This window comes from Chlorocebus sabaeus, chromosome 11 (assembly GCF_047675955.1).
Source record: "Chlorocebus sabaeus isolate Y175 chromosome 11, mChlSab1.0.hap1, whole genome shotgun sequence".
Classification (NCBI taxonomy): domain Eukaryota; kingdom Metazoa; phylum Chordata; class Mammalia; order Primates; family Cercopithecidae; genus Chlorocebus; species Chlorocebus sabaeus.
The window spans coordinates 46,638,608-46,661,911 of NC_132914.1; the positions used below are offsets into that span (position 1 = coordinate 46,638,608).

Sequence of the window (23,304 nt, forward strand, 5' to 3'; positions counted from 1 at the left end):
TGGGGCCCTCCAAGTTCAGGGCCCTTCAGCCAGTGAAGTCCCTACAGTCTACCAACAGGTGAGAAATGTGGCTGACTTCAGGTTTAAACCTTAGAACTAGAGGAGGAAAGTCACAAAGCCCTCACACTCTGGTGACCAATTCATTTGGGCTCCCCCGCAGGTTACGAAGGGAAGAAATAACCAGTGTGAGTGGGACTAAGTTCCTCCATAAACTTACTCTCTATCAATCAAGTGTGCCTTTTACCCCTTTGCTGAAAGAAGGAGCACTATGGAGAGAGGGACCAGAAAAAGGACTCCCCTCACATGAAACCACTGTCCCATGGCTGCTGCACAGCAAAGATGAAGGTCTGCTCCAAAGCTGCATAAAACAAGTTTAATTTCCAACCAGGGTCACAGTCATCGTGTTATCCCACATTTTGAGCAAGGATAGAGAAGGTGAGTTATTAAACATATACAGTCTACATTCCAGAGAAAGAACTGCAGTTACCACTATAACACCACAGACAAACTTTGGGGTGGGGGGAGCGGGGAGTCCTCAGGAAGCAGGAAGCTGGAATCAGGGAAAGCATAAAATTAAACCTACCAGAGGAGAGGAGAGGGAGTGGGCAGAAATGGAATGAAATACCCAATCCCAAAAGAGCTGTTAAGTGAATGGGAATGTAGAAAGGACCACCCCTGCCAAGGGCTTAGTAGCCAGGGATACTACCAAGATTACTTACTGCTCCCTGCTGGACAGATCTGGGGCAGCACCAAGGCAACCTCCTAACATTTTCAGCCCCAGATTGGTCCCTGGAGCCCCCCAAAAACAAGGTGAGGGGTGAGGCCTGAAATGAGGAAAACCTATTTAGGACTGGCATCTAACTAGAGAAAGTCAGGGAATGAGGCAGGACAAGAGGCAAAGTCCTCATGAACCACAAAGATAGAGTGGAAAATCCTAAGTAGGAAAAAATACATGGAAAAGGGCAAACAAGCAACAGCAGTGAATGAGTTGAGATTGAAAAGGAAAGAGTTCAGGGAAGGAGAGGCAATGGGGCAGGACAAAATAAATCTGAGGAAATAGAGCAAATAAAAAGTATGGAGGGAAGCATCTGTGGGGCCAGGGTAATGAATACATTTTTAAATGAAATAGAACCTCCAACACCCCCCCACACAAGCACCACACACAAACACACCCACACCCACACCCATACATACACACACCCACAGGCCTAGAGAGCAAGATACCTGCACACACCTGCTGCATCGTGGATAACACATCACTAAGTAACTGGCACTGAGGGAGATACCCCTGGAACCTCTCTTTCACAGTTCAATCTTGGATGGGGTTACTAGTATTGATCCACCTGCTATCGATAAAAGTGGCCAGGAAACCTGGCCTCATGGAGTGGGGCTTGGGACAGCCCTACTGGGAAGGGATCTCTCAGCTATGCTATGGGGGGCCCTGGGCCCTGACCTTCACAGAAAGGTTATGGACAGCTGTCTGGAAGCTCAGGGCACAGCCAGCACACACAGAAGCCCACAGGACAGCTACGTCTTCACAGAAACTACAGAAGTCAGGACCCAGGCCAGGACCTCAGGGACAAGTGCCCCCTGCAGACAGAGATGCAGTAGCAGCAACTTCTGAACAACTACATAATAATGCGGGGAGAACCCTGAAGACCACTGCATCCCACAAGCACTGACAACCACTTCAGGATTTTATTTCCTCCACTCTAACCCCTAGATCCATTTATGAGAAGTGGGTGAGGAGGGCAGGGGCATGGAGGGTGAAGGGACGGCAAGGATGGTCTGAGGGCCTGGAAACAATAGAAAATCTTCATCCTTTAGCACATCCTGGACTAGAAAACAAGAATTGGAGAAGAGGGGGGTTGATACGAAGGTCAGCTATGTCACCCCACTTCCCAGCTCCTCATTAGAACACCCAGTAGCCCTGGTCAGGCCAACAGGAGTACTAGGGTGAGAAAACTTCTGACCAAAGACAGATGAACCATCCAGCGCCCAAGATCGAAGGGTGGTGGGGCACTGTAAGGCAGTAATGGCACTGATCCATGCCTCACCTCCTAATAACAAAAGAGAATGAAGATGGAAAGCCTGAGGCCTTCGCCTCCCTTCCCCCAATGCCCTGGGTCCCTAACACACACCATGGGCTTGCCATCCCCACCCCCTAGTCAAGCTCCAGACGAACAGATCTGAGGATGGTCGGGAAGGATCAGTTGAACACTCTAAGCTGATAAGAGTGAGTGGGTTCCTCTCTCCTTCCCAACAATAAGGCAGAGCACAGTGGCATCTCCTTGAGAACAGTCATCTAGAGATAAATGCCACCCTCCAGTCCTAAGAAGGGTGGAGAGAGGAGTACAAGGAAAATGGTGGTGGAGAATCCATCATCTGTCCTATCATCCAGAAAAACCTAACTGCAGAGAGGTGGGTAACCAGTCAAAGACTGGGGTAGTCCGGCCTGACTAATGCCCTCCCACCTTCTTCCCTTAATCTCACCAACACGAAAGGGGCAGATGACAGGCTCCAGTGGGCAGTGTCCTGGCTGCAAGCCCTGAGCTTAACTCCACCCCCTCCCCGCTCCCCCCAGCCCCCACAAATATATCTCTCTATACATGTATATACAGGCGCACACATGCACGCAAACACAGAGGCCCGTGCAATTTCCATGTAGAACAGGGAGAGGGTGGCGAAGGAAAGACAAACAGGGAGTAGAAGGGCTTGTGGGGACAGAGAAAGGACTCAGATGCCAAGAGGACAGCAACCACTGCCAAACAAAGAGAATACCCCACTCGACCTCCCGAAACCCAGAGGGTGAGAGAGAGAGGGGCCACCCCATGAAACCATAACAACTTTGTTTTTGTTTAAAATCCAGTAAATTGGAATGACTCATCATCAGGACAGCAATTAGGGATTGGTCATATAGGTGGACAGGAAAAAGGAGGGGAGGCAGGGGAGGCAAGGCTCTTGCTGGGCATGCGGACATGATACCCAGGGCCCTGGCCACACTTGCAGTGGAGAGGAAGGGGTAGGACTGGGGCAGGGTGACAGCAGGTATGTCAGGGGTGGGTGGGGTGCTTGGTTAGGGCTGTCTGGCTCTCACTTCTTGTTTTTGAGCTGATTGGCCAGCCAGTCCAGGCCTTCGTACAGCCCGTCCCCGCTGGTGGCACAGGTGGCCTGAATGTACCAGTTACGGTGACGAAGGGAATGCAGGCCCAGCTTGTCTGTGATCTCAGCAGCATTCATAGCATTAGGCAGATCCTGGAGCACGTGGGAGACACACAAAAAGAAGCCTCAGGATTTTTTAAAGGCTTCTAGAACACCCATCTACCAAAGAAATGTGTACCAGCACCTTCCCCTCCTCCTTTATTTTAGGAAACCCAGACCAAGATCCTAAGGAGCTACTTTGGATTTAGTCACCCTAGAACCCAAGATCCAAGGCACTAGAGGTCACTGTACTGAGGAATTGGAAACCAAATACGAGATTGGTGGGGAAGCAAGAGACGTGATTCAAACTGACCAAAGAATCAGGTCTGTCTGACAGCAGGAGTGAGGCCAATTCACCTAAAGTAGATAATAGGCAAGATGAAAGAAAGATTTGAGGTAATCCCTGAGGACTGCAATGTTGCTAAATAAAGCTGGGGTGGGGCACGAGAAGAGGGGCATAAAGAAGCCAACTGCTCAATTTCCCACACTTCTAAAATTGAGAGCATACTAAAAGGGTTTACCATGTAATAGGCCCAAGACCCAACAATTTCCACAGCCAGTTTGCTGTCTCCCAGATTCTGGGGTGGGAAGAAGTCTCACCTGTTTGTTTGCAAAGACAAGGAGTACAGCATCCCGGAGCTCGTCCTCCGCCAGCATTCTCATCAGCTCTTCCCGGGCCTCATTTACTCGCTCCCGATCATTGCTGTCGACCACAAATATCAACCCTAGGGAGGCAGAGCATGGGTTGCACTAAGATGACAGGTAACCCCCTCCCCCCAACAAGAAGACACTTGCCTGACACCCTCCAAATATTTGCTCCCTTTCCTCCCTTTCTTCTGCCCCCAGGAGCTACAGCAGGGTAACAGTTGGCCACCCATAAACAAGAAAGACAGCCACACACTCTGCTCATACCCAACCAACCCATGCTAGGCCTGGGCATACCTTGGGTGTTCTGGAAGTAGTGTCTCCAGAGGGGCCGAATCTTGTCCTGGCCACCCACATCCCACACTGTGAAGCTGATGTTCTTATACTCCACTGTCTCCACATTGAATCCTTTGGAAAAAAAACAGGCAATGGTCACTTGGCCTCAAACACTAGCCCCGCAAACACCACCACAATGAGTTTGGTTCTGCTTTCTCCCAGTGGTGGCCATGACACCAACAATGGAAAAAAACCTAAGGCTTCCTCAGACCTGGTAATCGTTAACCTAGCAGCCTGAAGGCCAAAATGAAAACCGAAGAGAAGTCAAAGAGGATGAGGAAAGTCGGTCGAGAGGTTCACAGTTGCTTGGGTAACGTGGGCCAACTTTCCTGACTTTTCCACTGAGTCTTTGGTGCTCCCTTCTACAAAATGACTCAGCCCTACTCTGGTACTTTGGCTACCAGAGTTGGCCTCAGCTAAGATGTGGGGCCTGAGAGGCAGAGTGAAGAAAGGGAAGTAAGCTGGCATCCTGGAGCCCCAAAGGCAGAGCCAGCTGAGAATGCTGACTGGAGCCCCCACTACATGGCAAATGTTCTCCCTCCCTTCAGCAGACTGTAACCAAGATTGGCCACCAAAGACCTAAACCCAAGCAATTCCAAGCCTTTGGCAGGAACATCAAAGCCTTTCACCTGCTTTCCAAACAACACAGAGAAAAAACCAACTCCATGCCTGAGGGCAACTGTTGAGTGCCAGGCCATGGAAGTTCCCGCATCAGGGAGAGCCAGGTTAGGTGGGCAAACAGCAGCCCCAGCATCTGCTAGTAAGCTAAACAACACCCTCCTCTTTTCTGAACCCCACAAATTGTATGGACTTGCCTGAGGAGAAGAGGCCAGGTGGGGGAACCAGGAATAGGTCCCTGCCCTGCCTCAGCTGCCGGCATGAAAGCCCACATCCAAGCTCTGCTCTTACCAATGGTAGGGATGGTGGTAACGATCTCCCCCAGTTTCAGCTTGTATAGGATGGTGGTCTTTCCTGCGGCATCCAGGCCCACCATCAGGATGCGCATCTCCTTCTTCCCAATCAGGCTCTTGAGAAGGTTTCCAAAGATATTGCCCATGATCACAGCAACTGCTTTCTGGGGACAGTGGGGCCCAAGTAGGGGGCAGTGGCAGTCTGGTTTTGGCCTGGTCCCTGGTATGGAAGACCTGATCCTAGACAAAGGAAATATAAAATCGTACCATCATTTGCTTGTCAGGACTTCCAAGTAATTAGAATTTCCCAAGGTCATGGCTAGAGTTCATTCATGACAAACTGAGAGTCTGAGGGGACTATAAATACCAGGGCCCACTTAACATACTGAGTCTTTGGGAACAGAGATAAAGCAGTAAACACTAAGGATCCCTGCTCTGCCGGTAATCTAACCATGTGACTCTGGGCAAGTTACTTCACTTTTCCATATCTGCACCTGTAAATGGAAGGGGGACTGAACTAGATGATTTCTGAAGTCCCTTCAGTTCTGCTATTCTACCCTATACCCCAAGGCATTGCAAGATCATTAATGCCTCTCCCTCCCCTAACCTTACTTACCCTGAGACTTCTGGCAAGGGTGGAAGAGGAGGGAGTGGAATGAGGAGTGGCTCTCTGTGACTCCCGACAAGGTTCAGGCTTGCCAGTTTCCCAAGGTTTATGCTCTCTCCTCTAATCAAGAGACTCTGCCTCTTCCCGTCCTATATTTCTGCAACTCCATCTTTCTTCCACACCAAAATAAATGAGGAATAAGAAAGCCGTACTCCTAAAAGAGGCTGATCCTTTACACTCTGTGAAATGCCAACTGCAAATGTTGTGCCCTGTTCAAACAACAGTGCACTGGGAGTAGAGAGGTGGGGTATGGCGGGGTTACCCCTTTATTCCTCAGCTAGGTGCATCCTTGGCTCACTGTGGCCCATCCAAGGAGGGGGCTGTCCCACATGGTCGCTGCAATGAGGCAGTCATCTCATTGGTTTTCTGCTTCTTCCCTAAGCCTTTCAGCCTAATCTCCATATAGCATCTAGGGTGGTTTTAAAATCAAACTCGGGTCATATGATTCCTTTGTTCAAAACCCTCTAGTGGCTTCATGGCTCCTTTTCAGTACAACCCAAGGCCCAAACCATGGTTTACAGGGTCCTACATGACCTCCACTCCCCTACTTCTGTCACGAGATCACTACTCTCTCTCTGCTTACTCCACTCCAATTCCCCAACACTTTCCTTTCCTGCTTCAAAGCTTTTTTTTTTTTTTTTTAACGAGGTGGGGTCTTACCATGTTGCCCAGGCTGGTCTCAAACTCCTGGGTTCAAGCAATCCTCCTACCTTAGCCTCCCAGGGCAGGGGATTACAAGCATGAGCCACCATGCCTGGCCCAAAGCTTTCATATTTGCTATCACCTCTGCCTGGAATGCTTCTCTCTCAGATAGCCATCATGGATTACCCCTTCACCCCCTTCAGTTACCTGTCTGTTCCAATGTCTCCTACCAAAGAGGCCTCCCACAACCACCTGTATAACACACACACAGAGACACACACCACTCTCTACCCCATTTATCCCACTTTTCTTCATAACATTTATCACCATCTGACACATTATATATTTATTTCTTGCTGATTGTTTTATTCTACCTAAGATTTCAGCTCCTTATGTGTTTTGTTCACTGCTCTGTCTCCAGTACCAAGAATAGTGCCAAGGACACAGTAGTTGAAAAACTGAACTAACCCCCAGGGTCTCTACTGACTTTACTGACAGCTCACTCAGATTGGATACTATGCCTGGTATATAGTAGGCACGTAACAAATACCTGCTGAGGCCAAGTGCGGTGGCTCATGCCTGTAATCCCAGCACTTTGGGAGGCCGAGGCAGGTGGATCACTTGAAGTCAGGAGTTTGAGAACAGCCTGGCCAACATGGTAAAACCCTGTCTCTACTAAAAATACAAATATTTAGCCGGGCATGGTGGCACACTCCTGTAGTTCCAGCTACTCGGGAGGCTGAGGCACGAGAATCGCTTGAACCCGGGAGGTGGAGGTTGCAGTGAGCTGAGATCATGCCACTGCACTCCAGCCTTGGTGACAGGGCAAGAATCCGTCTCAAAATAATAATAATAACAACAACAACTTCAACAACAAAAACAACAACAAAAAATACCTGCTAAAAGGATGAACACGACCAAAAGAATCATTATGAAGGTACAAAATGTCTATCTGCTCACCCCAGTCATTGCCCCAACAGACAGAATCAGATTCACTCATTCATTTCCTTTCTTCTTTTCTCTCTTCTCTATGGCACAGGATAGCCACAGAAATGCATCTTTGAAACAATAATAAAATGAGGATTCAGAATCACCCATACAAGCCAGTTCTCTGTGCCTGCAGGAGGCATGTGTCAGCGGGCAGCTTATTCAGCAATCACCATATGCCAGCTGCTGGCATTCTCTAGAGTCTGGGAACCAGAGACACACACACACACCCCAAACACAGCAGCCAAAGGGACAGGTCAAGACAAAGTGCACCCAAACCCAAGAATGTGAAAGGTGGATGGGGAGGAATCCTACTTACAAGCATGGGGGTTTGGTGGGAGTTTGGTTGTTTTTACAAAACTTCTGACATTTCCCCCTACCACCCTTCTCAGTTTGCAGCAAATTCCAGACTAGTGCAACTGAGCCAGATCAACAGTCCCTGAAGACCAAAGTACTAGTTTGTCCAAAAAAACAGAAACAATGAGTGCTTATGAAGTGTTTCATCTTCAAAAGGCCTCCCCAGACAGCCACTAATGAGCCAGGCGTGGCACTCTCAGTAGGTTCCCCAGATGAGCCCTACCCCTGACCTAGAGGGTTCACACACCGGGAAGAAGGGCTAGCTCAACCTTAGGGTTCAACTTCAGCCAAGCCACCCGCTAGCCTTCCTCTCTACTCTGTCTCAACCCACCCAGGTAGACAGATTCCTGAGGACCCCTGAGGGACCTACCCAGCTAAGAACACCTCTCACCAACCTTGGCAATTTGTAGTAGTGTGGTTTTTGGTTATACTACTAACACCTCATGAAATTTAAACCTTCCCCAAGTCTTCCTAGTCTTTACTCTGTCTCTTGCTCAGGGAGCCTTTCCTTCAGCTCCAGATGACCCTTTGCTTTAAAGGTTTGGTATCAGGCTTTGGCCCAGATTCTGAATTAAATTTATGCCACACATTTATCTCGCTGTCCTTTATGACTAAAACTATTGCTGATTAAATGCTTACCAACTGTGAGTATAGTGGTGGCTGAAAAAGATATAAGTAGTCAATATGCCTTGCCCCAGAACACGGGTACACTGTCCTTTGATCTTCTTCTTTGCTAGGCTGTCATGCTGAAGTCCTGGTTCAAAAGCTGATCCCAGCGTTACACCTATTTCTATTTCCTGGCGTGCCACATCAAGGCCTTACTTTAAATGATCTTAACCACTCAATGTGGCACTTACTACCTTGTGGAGTTTTTCTTCTTTTGTAAGTCTGTGTATTTACTGTCTCCCCCATTAAACTGTGTGTTCCCTATGGGCAAAGACCATGTCTACTTATTTTGAATCTGTCCTCCGTCCAGTGCGAAGTCCACTGTGGGAGTTCAGTTAAGCACATTGGCTGATTTAAGCTTCATCTGAGGATGTCCTTACATTATTTCTTTTCTTTTTTTTTTTTTTTTTTTTGAGACGGAGTCTCGCTCTGTCGCCCAGGCTGGAGTGCAGTGGCCGGATCTCAGCTCGCTGCAAGCTCCGCCTCCCGGGTTTACGCCATTCTCCTGCCTCAGCCTCCCGAGTAGCTGGGACTACAGGCGCCCGCCACCTCGCCTGGCTAGTTTTTTTGTACTTTTTAGTAGAGACGGGGTTTCACCGTGTTCGCCAGGATGGTCTCGATCTCCTGACCTCGTGATCCGCCCGTCTCGGCCTCCCGAAGTGCTGGGATTACAGGCTTGAGCCACCGCGCCCGGCCACATTATTTCTTCTGTCCAGTAGGATTTGGTATCTCTATGTAATGCACAGAGGGTTGCTTAGCTATCCTGTCCATTCTCAGCCATTTTCCACATATATTTGACCCAGGACTGCTTTGGGAACAACATAAAAGGACTAGAAGACTAGAATTGGTGGGATTCTCTCTTGCCATTTAATATACAGTGGGACTGATGAATACCTGATAAAATATCTAAACAGCTGGTCGGGCATGGTGGCTCATGCCTGTAATCCCAGCACTTTGGGAGGCTGAGGTGGGTGTATCACCTGAGGTTGGGAGTCTGACACCAGCCTGGCCAACATGGTGAAGCCCCATCTCTATTAAAAATACAAAAATTAGCTGGGCGTGGTGGTGCGCGCCTGTACTCAGGAAGCCGAGGCAGGAGAACTGCTTGAATCCGGGAGGCAGAAGCTGCAGTAAGCTGAGATCATGCCGCTGCACTCCAGCCTGGGTGACAGAGGGAGGAGACTCCGTCTCAAAAAAAAAAAAAGAAAAAAAAAAAGGGGGGGCCAGACACGGTGGTTCACGCCTATAATCCCAGCACTTTGGGAGGCTGAGGTGGGTGGATCACCTGAGGTCAGGAGTTCGAGACCAGCCTGGCCAACATGGTGAAACCCTGTCTCTATTAAAAACACAAAAATTGGCCAGGTGCGGTGGCTCATGCCTGTAATCCCAGCACTTTGGGAGGGCAAGGCAGGAAGATCATAAGGTCAGGAGATCAAGACCATCCTGGCTAATACAGTGGAACCCTGTCTCTACTAAAAATACAAAAAAATTAGCCGGGCGTGGTGGCGGGCGCCTGTAATCTCAGCTACTCAGGAGGCTGAGTCAGAAGAATTGCTGGGACCCAGGAGGTGGAGGTTGCAGTGAGCCAAGATCATGCCATCACACTCCAGCCCAGGCAGACAGCAGTGAGACTCCGTCTCAACAAGAAAAAAAAAAAAAAAAACAATTAGCAGGGCGTGGTGGTACATGCCTGTAGTCCCAGCTACTCCAGAGGCTCAGGCAAAAGAATCACTTGAACCCAGGAAACAGAAGTTGCAGTGAACCGAGATCACGCCACTGCACTCCAGCCTACGTTAACAGTGAGACTCTATCTCAAAAAATAAACATCCAGTAGCTATCATGTGTCTCCCTGGCGAAGCCCAGGGCCTTGAAACTAATGGACGTTATGACTCCTCCTCTTCATTTATTTAATTTTTTTTTTTGAGACAGAGTCTCGCTCTGTCACCCAGGCTGGAGTGCAGAGGCAGAGGTTGCTCACTGCACCTCTGTTGTTGGCCAGGCTGGTATCAAACTCCTGGCCTCAAGCAATTCGCCCGCCTCAGCCTCCCAAAGTGCTGGGATAACAGGCATGACCCACCACATCTGTCCATGACTTTTCTTTAAGTATAATCTGGAGCTTGATTTAAATGAGCATTTCAAAGGGGATGCTAGCTTTCTTGTCTTGGCTTTCCCTGTCCCTTGCTAATACCAGAGAGCATGCTGCCCTACCACCAAGATGGTAGCAGCTTTCAGCTTCGTGCCATGAATACAAATCTTTGGCTATATAGCCTATTCTCACTTTCACAATACATTCCTAGAAAAGCACTAGGAAGCAGAATGGCGAAGTCAACAAACCGTGAATTGTTTCTCCATGTATTATATAGCCTATAGTTACTCTTTCACCACAGATGGTACTCCTGTGTTGACAGGGCAAAATGCCAGGGTTCCATTGGCTGTTGGATATCAAAAATCAGCAGTTAAGACTGAAAGTGAATGGCTCAAGATGAAAAATGGAATATACTAACATCTCTATTAAAAAGAAGGTATCTCCAGGTTCTGTTTTACAGTCAGAAACTTTATTATCACAGGTAAAAACAATAGGAACCCAAATACATGCTCTAGTACAATCTGTGTGGGACACCGAAGGAATTCAGTTAAGCACATCAGCTGATCTAAGGATATCCTCACTTGAGGACAACTCACTGCCCCCACCTCATCCCCCCAGGAGAAGCAGGCTGTTGCTGTAACTGGCTACTCAACCATCTTTCCTTACATATGTTGCAGGAACATGCCTGCCTCAATCTCCAGGTGCTTTTGAGAGTCACACATCCCAGTCGGCCACACATACTCCCTCTACCTGATTCCAGTGAATGATCCAAAAATGTGCTATGAGACACCTCTGAGGGGACTCCTGATCTGGCACTACCTCCTCCTCTTCAGGGTCCAGGGGAAGGAAGACCAGGGTCTCCAAACCCTCTGCTGCCAGGCAGAGTGCAGTAAAAACAGCTTTGTTCTTAGATAATTTTCAAATTGAAATATCACTAACAGAGATGCTATTTTTAGCACAGCTAACCAGTAGACTAACACAATTTAAAGAAACAAAAGCAGAGTATGCCTGTACTGAGTTTTCTTGGTGCAGCTGGCTTATGACCTGTGGAAACTCCAAGTTTTTGTCTCAAGAGCACTGAAATCAGAACATAAGAACTCCTAGATTAGTATCTTAATGATATATACTAGACTTAAAGATTTTCTAAAGTCAAGAAATAGCTTCTGATACCAGCTTTCATCCATTCACCAACCCTTTTTTTTTTTTTTTTTTGAGACATTCTCACTCTGTCACCCAGGCTGGAGCGCAGTGGCGCGACCTTGGCTCACTGCAACCTCCCCCTCCCAGGTTCAAGCGCTTCTCCTGCCTCAGCCTCCCGAGCAGCTGGGACTACAGGCGCGTGCCACCACTCCTGGCTAATTTTTTGCATTTTTAGTAGAGACAGGATTTCACCGGGTTGGCCAGAATGGTCTTGATCTCCTGACCTTGTGATCTGCCCGCCTCAGCCTCCCAAAGTGCTGGGATTATAGGCGTGGGCCACCGCACCCAGCCTCATTCATCATTTATTGAGCATACTGAACTAGGGATACAGAGAGGGAGACAGTTTCTGCCTTCATGAAACTGTCTTTTTTTTTTTTGAGACTGAGTCTTACTCTGTTGCCCAGGCTGGAGTCCAGTGGCGTAATCTCGGCTCACTGCAAGCTCTGCTTCCCGGGTTCATGCCATTCTCCTCCCTCAGCCTCCTAAGTAGCTGGGACTACAGGTACCTGCCACCACGCCCAGCTAATTTTTTTGCACTTTTAGTAGAGATGGGGTTTCACTGTGTTAGCTAGGATGGTCTCGATCTCCTGACCTCATGATCTGCCCACGTTGGCCTCCCAAAGTGCTGGGATGTGGGAGCACCGTGCCTGGCCATGAAATTCAGTCTTTAATGGAAAAGACTAGTAAAGACAGGATTACAAAACAGTGTGAGAGTAAGAGTAGAGTAAGCACATAGTATTATGTGAACAGAAAGCTGGAGCAGTAAATCAACACTGAAGGGTAAAGGGTGATTCTGAAACATAATTCTCAGGTCACACCTGAGCTGGCTCCTAAAGGAAGAAGAGGAAGTAATCAGACAATAAAGAGGGAGTTGGGCAGGGGAAGTGTGTGCAAAGGCATAAAGACTGAGCCAGGCGCAGCAGCACACACCCGTAATCCCAGCACTTTGGGAGACTGATGCAAGAAGATTGCCTGAGCCCAGGAGTTCAAGGCCAGCCTGGGCAACATGGCAAATGCCTGTCGCTACGGGGGGGGAAAAAAAAATTAGCTGGGTGTCGTGGTGTGCACCTGTAGTCCCAACTACTCAGGAGACTGAGACAAGAGAAATCACCCGAGCCCAGGAAGTTGTGGCTGCAGTGAGCCATGATCACGCCACTGCACCCCAGCCCAAGTGACAGAGTGAGAGAAAAATGTCTCAAAAAAAGAAAATGAAAAAAAGACCTAAGTTTCAAATAGCACTTTAAAAATATATATATATATATACACACACACACAGACACACACACAAATTTTTTTTTTTTTTTTTTTTAAGAGATGAGGTATCACTCTGTCATCCAGGCTCACTGCAGCATCCAAATCCTGGGCTCAAGCAATCCTACTGCCTCAGCTTCCCCAGTAGCTAGACCTACATACAGGCCCAAATCATCGTGCCGCAGCTAACTTTTTTATTTTTATTTTTGGTAGAGATAAGAGTCTCACTTTGTTGACCAGGTTGGTCTCGAACTTCTGACTTCAAATGATCCTCCAGTCTCAGCCTCCTAAAGTGAAGATTACAGGCAAGGTGTGGTGGCTCACACCTGTAATCCCAGCACTTTGGGAAGTCGAGGCAGGTGGATCACCCGAGGTCAAGACTTTGAGACCAGACTGGCCAACATGGTGAAACCCCGTCTCTATCAAAAATACAAAATTTGCCGGGTATGATGGTGCACTGTTATCCCTGCAATCCCAGCTATTCATGCGATGACGCGATCTCAGCTCACCACAACCTCTGCCTCGCAGGTTCAAGTGATTCTCCTGCCTCAGTCACCCAAGTAGCTGGTGTTACAAGCACCCAGCACCACGCCCAGCTAATTTTTTTGTTTGTTTGAGACAGAGTCTCACTCTGTCACCCAGGCTGGGGTGCAATGGCACAATCTCGGCTCACTATAACCTCCACCTCCTGGGTTCAAGTGATTCTCCCAGGAAAAATCTCCTACTTCTCTCAAATAGCTGGGATTACAGGCACCTGCCATCATGCTAGGCATGTTTTTGTAGAGATAGGGTTTTACCATGTTGGCCAGGCTGGTCTTGAAATCCTGACCTCAGGTGATCCACCCGTCCATGGCCTCCCAAAGTGCTGGGATTACAGGCCTGAGCCATTGTGCCCAGCCAGATAGCACTTTTTATTAGCCAAAGCCAGGTGCAACTGGGAGGTAACTTATTTGGATACAGCATGGTGGGTAAAAGAAATGATGAAGGGAGGGGCGCGGTGGCTCACGCTTGTAATTCCAGCACTTTGGGAGGCCAAGGCGGGCGCATCACCTGAGGTTAGGAGTTCAAGATCAGCCTGGTCAATATGGTGAAACCACATCTCTACGAAAAATACAAAAATTAGCCGGGTGTGATGGCACAGTCCTGTAATCCCAGCTACTCAGGATGCTGAGGCAGGAGACTTGCTTGAACCCAGGAAGCAGGGATTGCAGTGAGCCAAGATCACATCACTGCATTCCAGCTTAGGTGACAGAGTGAGACTCGGTTTCAAAAGAAAAAAAAAGAAAAGAAAGAAAGAAAATGATGAGGGATGGGGCTGGAGAGATAAGCAGGGACTGGATCATGAAGGGCTTTAAAGGCCATGCTGAGTAACGTGATCAGGAATGTGCTTTAGAAAGACCATTCTGGCAGAAGTTTCAGGAGTAAATTAGAAAGGGGAAACACTGGAGGCACAGAGACTGCTTAGGAGGTATAGTAATACAGGTGATAAATCACAAGTTCTTAACTAGAGGTGGAAATTGAGAGGAGAGGACAGATTTGAAACATTGTAATGGTAGAATCGACAGGATTTAATGAGTGCTTAAATGTAGGCAGAAGAGGAGAATAATCAAAGACGATTCCCAGGTTTCTGGCCTAGGGACTGGGTGGCATTTCTTGAGAAAGAAAATACAAGAGGAACAGATCTGAGTGTGAACATGTTTGTTTTTATTATTACTGTTGTTTTCAGAAACAGAGTCTCACTCTACCACTCAGACTAGAGCGCAGTGGCATGATCATGGCTCACTGCAGCCTCCATCTCCTGGGCTCAAGAGATCCTCCCAACTCAGCCTCCCAAGTAGCTAGAACTACAGGTGTGCATCACCATGCCTGGCTAATTTTTAGTTTTTTTTGTAGATACGAGGTCTCATTATGTTACCCAGGCTGGTCTCAAACTCCTGACCTCAAGCAATCCTCCCACCTCAGCCTCCCAAAGTACTGGGATTACAAGCATGAGCCACTGTGCCTGGCCCCTCAATCTTAGAAAAGGACCTATGGCAATGTCCTCTTGTCCAGCCTTTGAATGTTGATGATGTAGAAGGATGAGAAGCTAGAATAATCTGGAGACCATAAAGAGAAGGAGACAGACATTAAAAACTCCAGGATATCAGAGCAGAAAAATGGAAAAAAACTCAGTTGGGTCGTTAATGACAATATCAAGCTGGTAAATTAAACTTTTTCTTTTTTAGAGATGGGATCTCGCTATGTTGCCCAGGATGAAGTACAATGGCTATTCACAGGTGCCATCATGGTGCATTACAGCCTCAAATTCTTGGGCTCATGCAATCCTGAGTAACTGGGACTACAGGCATGCACCACCATGCCTGGCTTCTTTCGTTTTTTGAGATGGGTCTTGCTCTGTCACCCAAGCTGGAGTGCAGTGGCGTGATCATGGCTCACTGCAGCCACGGCTCACTCCCAGGCTCGAGCGATCCTCCCACTTCAGCCTCCGGAGCAGCTGGGACTATAGGCATGTACCACCACACCTGGCTAATTTTTGTTTAATTGAAGTTTCGCCATGTTGCCCAGGCTAGTTGCAAACTTCTGGGCTCAAGTGATCCACCCATCTCGGCCTCCCAAAGTTCTGGGATTACAGGTATGAGCCACTGTACCCAGCTGGCTTCTTTTTTAAAAAAAAAATCATAGTAAAATACACATAAAATTTACCATTCTAACCATTTTCAAGTATACAATTCAGTAGCATTAAGTACATTCACACTGTAGTGTAACTATCACAACTACTCATCACCTGAACTTTTTAATCTTCCCAAACTGAAACTGTACCTGTTAAACAGAGGCTCCCCAATCCCCCTGTCCCTGTAGCCCCTGGTAATCACCATTCTCCTGTTTCTATGAATTTGTTACTCTAGGTACTTCATAGAAGTAGAATTGTACAATATGTGTTCTTTTGTGTCTGCTGTTTTTTTTTTTTTTTTTGAGATGGAGTTTTCGCTCCTGTTGCCCAGGCTAGAGTGCAATGGTGCAAGCTCGGCTCACTGCGACCTCCACCTCCTGGGTTCAAACGATTCTCCTGCCTCAGCCTCCCGAGTAGCTGGGGGATTACAGGCACCTGCCACTATGCCCATCTAATTTTTTGTATTTATAGGAGTTTGAGACCTCCTGACCTCGAGTGATCCACCCACCTCAGCCTCTCAAAGTGCTGGGATTACAGGCGTGAGCCACGGCACCCAGCCTAAGTCTGCCTTTCTACTAGATGTCTTGCTATATGATTTAATAAATCCTCTCAGCCTGTTAGCCACATATGTGTTTTCTATTTTTGTAACTAATGCATTCTAACTGAAATATCTAGGGATAGTGTACACAGTAGAATAGGAGAAAAGGGCAAAGGCGGAAACCTGCCTGACATACCAACATTTAAAGTAGCGGGAGCCAGGTGCGGTGGCTCACAGCTATAATCCCAGCACTTTAGGAGGCCAAGGTGGGTGGATCACCTGAGGTCAGGAATTCGAGACTTCAGCCTGGCCAACGTGGTGAGACCCAATCTCTACTAAAAATACAAAATTAGCTGGGCATGGTGGGGCATTCCTATAATCCCAGCTACTCAGGAGGCAAGACTGGAGGATTGCTTGAAGCCAGGAGGTGGACGGAGGTTGCATCGAGGTGAGATTGCACCATTGCACTCCAGCCTGGGTGACAAGAGCGCAATTCCATCTCAAAAATAAAATAAAATAAAATAAAAAATAAACAAAAAATAAATAGGCCGGGTGCAGTGGCTCATGCCTGTAATCCCAGCACTTTGGGAGGCCAAGATGGGTGGATCAGCTGAGATGGGGAGTTCGAGACCAGCCTGACCAACATGGAGAAACCCCGTCTCTACTAAAAGTACTAAATTAGCCGGGCATGGTGGCGCATGCCTGTAACCCCAGCTACTCCATAGGCTGAGGCAGGAGAATGGTTTGAACCCACAAGGTGGAGGTTGCTGTGAGCCAAGATCGTGCCATTGCACTCCAGCCTGGGCAACAAGAGCGAAACTCCATCTCAAAAAAAAAATTAATTAAAAAAATAAATAAATAAAGTAGTGGGCAGAAAAGCAGGCCAGGAAAGAATAAGCAGCAACCAGAGGGGCAGAAGGGAAATCAAGAGAGCAAGACATCATAGACACCAATGGGGATAGAACATACAAAAGAAAAGAGGGAGGATCCAAAGCTACAGTTTTGATATAAACTAAAACATATCTAACTAAATAAGTCCCAATTAACTCAATTAGTGGTATTTAGGCTCAGGCCAGAATTGTTACGCCAGCTTCGCATCTAGTCAAAGAACAATCCTGGAAAAAACTCCAGGACACACAAACCTGAAGGAGGCCACAGCTGTGAAGTGAAGAAGGATCCCGAACCACTCTGTCTGATGGAGACCCAAAATGCCTGAGAAGGGTCTGGCTTTTACCATGGACAACCCTCAGCAAGTGAGTCAGAACAGAGGACAAGGTCTGTTTTAGAATCCTAGCCAGATAAAACACTGACAAGATAAAAACTAGACTCATTTGTTTCTTTGGAACATTCTGTGGCACTGCCCTCTACCCAAAAATTTCAGCTTGCCTTATTCTTAGAATCTGACCAGCTTACAACCACTACAGCTCCCGATATTCTATGGCTGTACCAATCCAATGCCCACCTCTACAGTCTTGGATATCCAGAACACTGTACATTCTTAATTACAAAATCACTGAAAGTCCATTAATAGCCTAGACCCCTAATAATCTTCTGCCCTTAAACTGGTCCCACTGTGCAAGTTAAGATGGAGCTGACAGTAAACTGCTTAAACAGGAAGACATGATGTGGACAAAGCCAACCATTATACAGAGCAGCCTAAGGACACGGAGGAACAGAGAACTGCCTGCCTGGGGTATAAGAGTTATCTGTGATCCCTCAGCATCCCAAACACACTTTTACTCTAGGACTTGCTGCAGTATTCACGTTTGCCCGTTTTGCTTTCCAGAGCTGGAACTGCCCAATGTGCCTCCAGTGCATTACAGGTCAGCTGGAGATACTGATCCTATCAGCCACTGGATGGCTGGGCAGGGCTTGGGGTGGCTACAGCTCTTGGGCCAGCCATCTCAGATTTCAAGTCTCACTATTACCATTTTTTGTGTATACCATGATGGGAAAAAGGCTGGAAAGTACCTCACTAGACTGTGAGCTCTTTGCCAGCACAGACTATGCCTTATTCATGTTTCACGTCTCCAGCATCCAGCACCAATTACTGACCTATAGCTAGTGACTGACATGCGTGTTGAGAATGGTTCTACTGAGAGTAGCAAAACACTTGTGGGGTTGAGGAAGACAGTATTCTATAGGTGGTCTCTGATCCTTTTCCCTGTATCTGACAAACTGAAGAAATGGTTTCCATGTCCTCAGAGCCCAAGGGTTCTGCTTGAAGAGCGGAGAGATCATATGAGGAGGTGTAATTATACCCCACCCCCCACTTTCCACCACCAGTAGAAAGTAACTCCACTTTTGTCCATTTTATGTATTAGAATTCAAATAAAATTTTATTTAACGTTTGACTGCTTTAAAAAAAAAAAGGACATAAACCATTGCAACAGAGAGCAAATGCTCTCCTGCATCTTAAGCTCATGCTGAAGTTTAAACATTCATGCTTGACACTCCCGTGCATAAGCTAATAAAGGAAGGATTATGCCAGGCTTTCAGCAGTAATGGGAGAACTAAAAGGTACCAAGAGACCTGCCACACCCAGTCATCTCAACTTTCTTCAGGAATATGGTAATAATGGTGGATCTCTAACATCTTGAACCATTTCCTTTCTGGTCCACGTGGTGTGGCAGATCCTTTGCATAAGTCCATGGCAAAGCTCTAACACATTCATGAAATCCCTACTTTAGTCAGTTCTTTACCTGACTATAACATGAAGCCTTCGAACATCTGTGGGACTCTTTCCAAACGCTCCCCATGTCTTTTCATTATCAAATAGTTATATTAGCACTCTATCTGTATTTGCAACAGATATTGGAGTGAAGAAGGTAGACAGTTATACAGATATCACAATTTCTGGGCCATGATATTCTGAAACAGATACTCAAAAGCAGACATTTTTTAAAGATTGGACTTAATGAAAAGAGTGGACTAAATGAAGATCCTCAAATACTGACAGACCTAAAATAAGGGGATCTAGGAATCTAAATCCCTGACCTAGGTCACCAGGGTGCTCTTTTCTGGAAGAGTGAACCATTATTTCAGAGTCACACTGACTTTTCTAATATGAATACTATTCTTGTGCCCCCATGCCTTCACCCTACATCCAAATTGATGGTTTAGGGCCCCTGCCTTGCTCCAGCTTCACCTCCCACTAAGGCAGCAGGAGGTGTCTCTGTGATGCTGACGATGAAAAAAGATTTCGCTGCTCATAAGCCTACAACCAGCATAGAAATTCATGGTAACAATCATCCCTCTACACAAGCACCTCTGGCAGCAAGTTGTTCTTCTGTAAACCTCTTTTCCTCTAAGGCAGCCCTGAGTGTTCATATTATTAGTATTAAGATAATGGATTATTAATAGCAGCTAACAGCTATTTGGTACTTACTATATGCTTTGTACAATACCAGGTGCTTTACATTTATCTCATTTAATTCTACTGACAACCAAAAAAATAGTAATTCTCTTGAAAACCATGTATCATTACCTTCTTTACAGAAGCAATTTTATAAGGAACATGCAACTGGTAATTAGCAGAAGCAGGATCTGAATCTAATTTTGTCTGATTCCAAGATCCACTATTACTATACCATTCTGCCTCTAAATTTACCTCAACAAAAATGGTGAGGAGAGGTCAGGCATGGTGGTTCATGCCTGTAATCTCAGCACTTTGGGAGGCCAAGGTGGGAGGATATATTGGAGTCAGGAGCGAGACCAGCCCTAGCAACATAGTGAGATCTCTACAAAAAGTAAAAAAAACTCGCTGGGCATGGTGGTGCTCGCACGTGGTCCCAGCTACCTGGGAAGCTGAAGTGCAGGATGGCTTGAGCCCAGCTTGAGGCTGCAGTGAGTTATGATCACATCACTACTCTCCAGCCTGGTTGGATAAAAATAAAGGTATATAGGGAAGCAGATTCTACAATTTCCTTCGGTTACATAGTCAGCTTTAACTGACCTGGCTTTAAAGTTCCTCCTTCTAACCAATAAATCCCACCCTCTATCCTGAGTCCACTTCCTCTTATTATGACTCTAGTGTAAAAGAGTAGTGTGGATGAACACACGCTAGAATATGACTCTTTGTGCGATTTCACTCACTTCCACTCTTTCCAGTCTGCTGTGTGCTCTCCTTTTATACTTGCATTCAGTACAATAGCAGCTACCATTCACTGGTACCAATTCTGTGCCAGACACCACACATATACATACATACATTGGTCCCTTTTCCAAACTCTCTAGGATCCCAATTCATATATAACACTTTGAAAGACTTAGGTCTGATGGAGAGACCCCTTTTCCCACAACGGGGAAGCAGGAAATCTGGGACTGCAGATATTGACTCTGTGTTCTAGTAATATTTCTCTTTTTGGGTCTTAGTTTCCATTATCTATGCCTATTCTGTGCCTCTTAGGAAGGCAGAGACACCAAAACTTCTTAATTACAAAGGCTAAGGGTCTTTGTACCCTTGCTAAGCTATCTCCAGGCACTTCTGCTGACAGCCAAGCCATCTCTTGCCCTTTCCTTAAACTACAGTTAGAAAGCTATCCATTCACATTCTATGTGAATACATTCTAAGTTCATTATGGGTACCTACTGTTTGCATGGGCATTGTGGAAGAGGAGATGAAATCCAGTTCCTGCAGTCAAAAAGCTTCTAGTCTCTTTGGAAAAGCAAGATAGACAACTATAAAACTTCTAACTATGCAAGGTAATTATTCCATGCTGGGAAACAGGACGCATGTGAATATGTGATACATGGGAGCCCTTCCAAGGTCAATCATTCATTCTGTGAAAAGCTGAACCTTAATGGATTAGTTTTTTTTCTTAGAATGAACTTTTATAGACATGTTTTTCAAACTCAAGTCCAATGGGCTATGATAATCCACTGTCCCATAACACTGTCCCATGTCCCAAGTCATGGCAAATGAAGACACCTAACCCAACCAGAAGCCCAAGACAAAATGGCAGCAAAGACTGTTACTACCTACCTGATTGAGGACAGGCAAGGAGGCATGCAGCGACTAGATTCTGTCCTGTTGCACTGACCCAAGCAATGAGACTCTTGCAGCACATCTCCCAATAAAACTTTCATGCCATAGACCAGGGGTGACCCAATCGAACAACAGCAGAGACAGGTTTTAGGTTACATTTCTCCCTCACCGGGATGGCCTTACTATTTCTTCTCACTCCTGATCACATACCACAATCCTCCACTCCACCACCACATTCCTCCTGGCCTGGAAAGATGTAGACCCGCCTTAATGCAATCAAGAAGGGAATTCCCCAAAAATAACAGCTACCACCTAGCTAATCAAGTGGCCCGTTTTAACAGGAACTCCACCTCCCCAACTCCCCCTCCTCCCCTCAAACGATTCGCGTAAGCCAGGGCTCCATTTTCTGTTCCGGGAATCCTGGTACCTCCTAAAGAAAGAAAGCGGATTGGAAGACACAAACTCAGGGCCAGTGACAAGATGCTCCCTCCTCCTGTGAGACCGCCCCCGCTCCGCCCGGGGAGGAAGGCCCCACCTCTCTTCTCCCAGGAAGATCAGATCCCCCTCCCCCTTCTCCTGCCTCCTCTCCACCCTCTCCCCACCTGCTGCCCTCTTCCCAACCTGCGGTTCCCTAGACTCCAAAGCGCAACCTCTATCAGAATAGCGCCCATGTGGTACACCAGCAGCCTGCCCTGTTGGCTAACCCCCAACCCCCCTACGCACCCCTGCCCTATGATGGGGGAGGGGGTGTAACCACAGCAAGGCTTCTCTCCGGTCTCCTATTGCTAAGGTGGGGGAGGGAGAGGGAGTAGAAGAAAGCAGCATTCCCTAGCCCTTTAACAGAAAAGATACAAACAGCCATCACCGCCCCCGCATTACCTCTCCTCGGACGGTTTTCCTCCCCTTCAACAGCCCACCTCCTGCAGGCGACAACCTAACTGCAGCCCAGGTCGCCCCCTTGTGCGAGGCGGAGAACAAATCCGTGTGCGCCCCCCACCCCCACCCCAGCTCCGCGTCCTTCAAATGCGGGGGCAGGCGTAAAGCTGGCCAGACGACCCCTCTTTGAGTTTTCGGGTGGGAAGGATACCACCGCCCCACGCCAAGCAGTGCCGGGCGGGGCCCGGGGGGCGCTCTATCTCCTCAGCCCTCACCCTGACCAAGCCTCTTCTCTACCAGGACCCGCCTTCCCTTCCCAGCCTCTCACCTGTTCCTGCTATCAGATGCGCCGCTGCGGCCGCCGCCTCCGCCCCGCAGGTTCCGCTCCGCTCCCTCCGGCTCCCCAAGCCGACTTCAGCCCGGCCGCTGCCCTGGCCCGCTCCCCAGCTCCCTCCTTCCTTCCCTCCACCTAGCACCGGAAGCCGCGACGGCTACTGGAGCTGTGCGGCGTACCCCCACCCCCAGCCCGGGATACTTCCCACCTCCCCGATCGCGCGAGAGCTGCGCGGTAGCAAGCGGCAGTTCTCGCGAGACCCATCACCATGGCAGCGGCTGCAGCACAGGCAGCCAGGCGCTGGAGCTGGAGTCTGGGCGGAGGCCGGTGTGGGGGCTGTGGGCGGCGGAGGCGGGAGCCGGGAATGGGGATGAGACAGTGAGGACTGAGGTGAGAATCCCAAGCTCCTGGGTTGTGCCTGGAATTTAAGGACTGAGACGGCAAGTTGGCTGCGTTGGAGACGGGCTGGGCTGAGGGGCCCAGGGGCTCCTCGGGTAAAGCCAGCATCGGGATATGGGTGAACGAACAGTCGTTTCTGTGGTCTGCCTTACCCAGGCAGACCATCTTTATTTCTTAATCTGGGCTAACTGCAATCCCCTGAGATCCCTCACTGCACCATTGCTGTTGCTCACTATTCCTGAGACTAGATTACTCTGGGGTCTGAATTAAGAGATCCTTTCCCATAAGGAAGAGGAAGGAGAGTGATAAACTTAAGAGGCTGAAGGAAAACAGCTGGACTCTGGGCCAGTTAAGAAGTTGGAACTTGAAAGACGGAGAGTGGAAGCCTAATATTCAGAAGTGTGGTTTGAGGAAGTGTGCCTAGATGAGTAGGGATTTTAGTATCCCAAGGAAAGGTGAAGGACTTTGCACCCATATTTCTTGCTTCCTACCTACCTACCCCTACTTCCCTCACACTCCGTTTTGCACCTCTAGATATGCAGAACTGCCT

The 23,304-nt window shown here is 47.8% G+C and overlaps 1 protein-coding gene across 3 annotated transcripts; it reads right to left on the bottom strand.

The window, feature by feature from the left end:
* Positions 1 to 359: 359 nt before the first annotated feature.
* On the bottom strand, positions 360 to 22,529 carry ARF3 (ARF GTPase 3). Of its 3 annotated transcripts, XM_008003091.3 has the most exons (6): positions 22,025 to 22,528; positions 21,143 to 21,391; positions 5,092 to 5,333; positions 4,144 to 4,254; positions 3,802 to 3,926; positions 360 to 3,255 (listed from the first exon to the last, which is right to left on the bottom strand). In XM_008003091.3, exons 2-6 carry the CDS (start codon positions 21,244 to 21,246, stop codon positions 3,094 to 3,096), a joined length of 744 nt encoding a protein of 247 aa, XP_008001282.1. In that variant the 5' UTR covers positions 21,247 to 21,391; positions 22,025 to 22,528; the 3' UTR covers positions 360 to 3,093. The 3 variants fall into 3 exon arrangements, with proteins under 3 accessions (XP_008001282.1, XP_008001283.1, XP_008001284.1); XM_008003092.3 differs by lacking the exon at positions 21,143 to 21,391 and having other exon boundaries at positions 22,350 to 22,529; XM_008003093.3 differs by lacking the exon at positions 21,143 to 21,391.
* Positions 22,530 to 23,304: the final 775 nt, after the last annotated feature.

Coding starts and splice junctions, on each gene's coding strand:
- ARF3 (XM_008003091.3), bottom strand. CDS start 21,246: ATGAAAGTTTTATTGGGAGATGTGCTGCAAGAGTCTCATTGCTTGGGT. Junction 5,334..21,142: donor CCTTGCCTGTCCTCAATCAG/GTAGGTAGTAAC, acceptor TCCTTTGTCTAG/GATCAGGTCTTCCATACCAG. Junction 3,256..3,801: donor TTGTCTTTGCAAACAAACAG/GTGAGACTTCTT, acceptor CACGTGCTCCAG/GATCTGCCTAATGCTATGAA.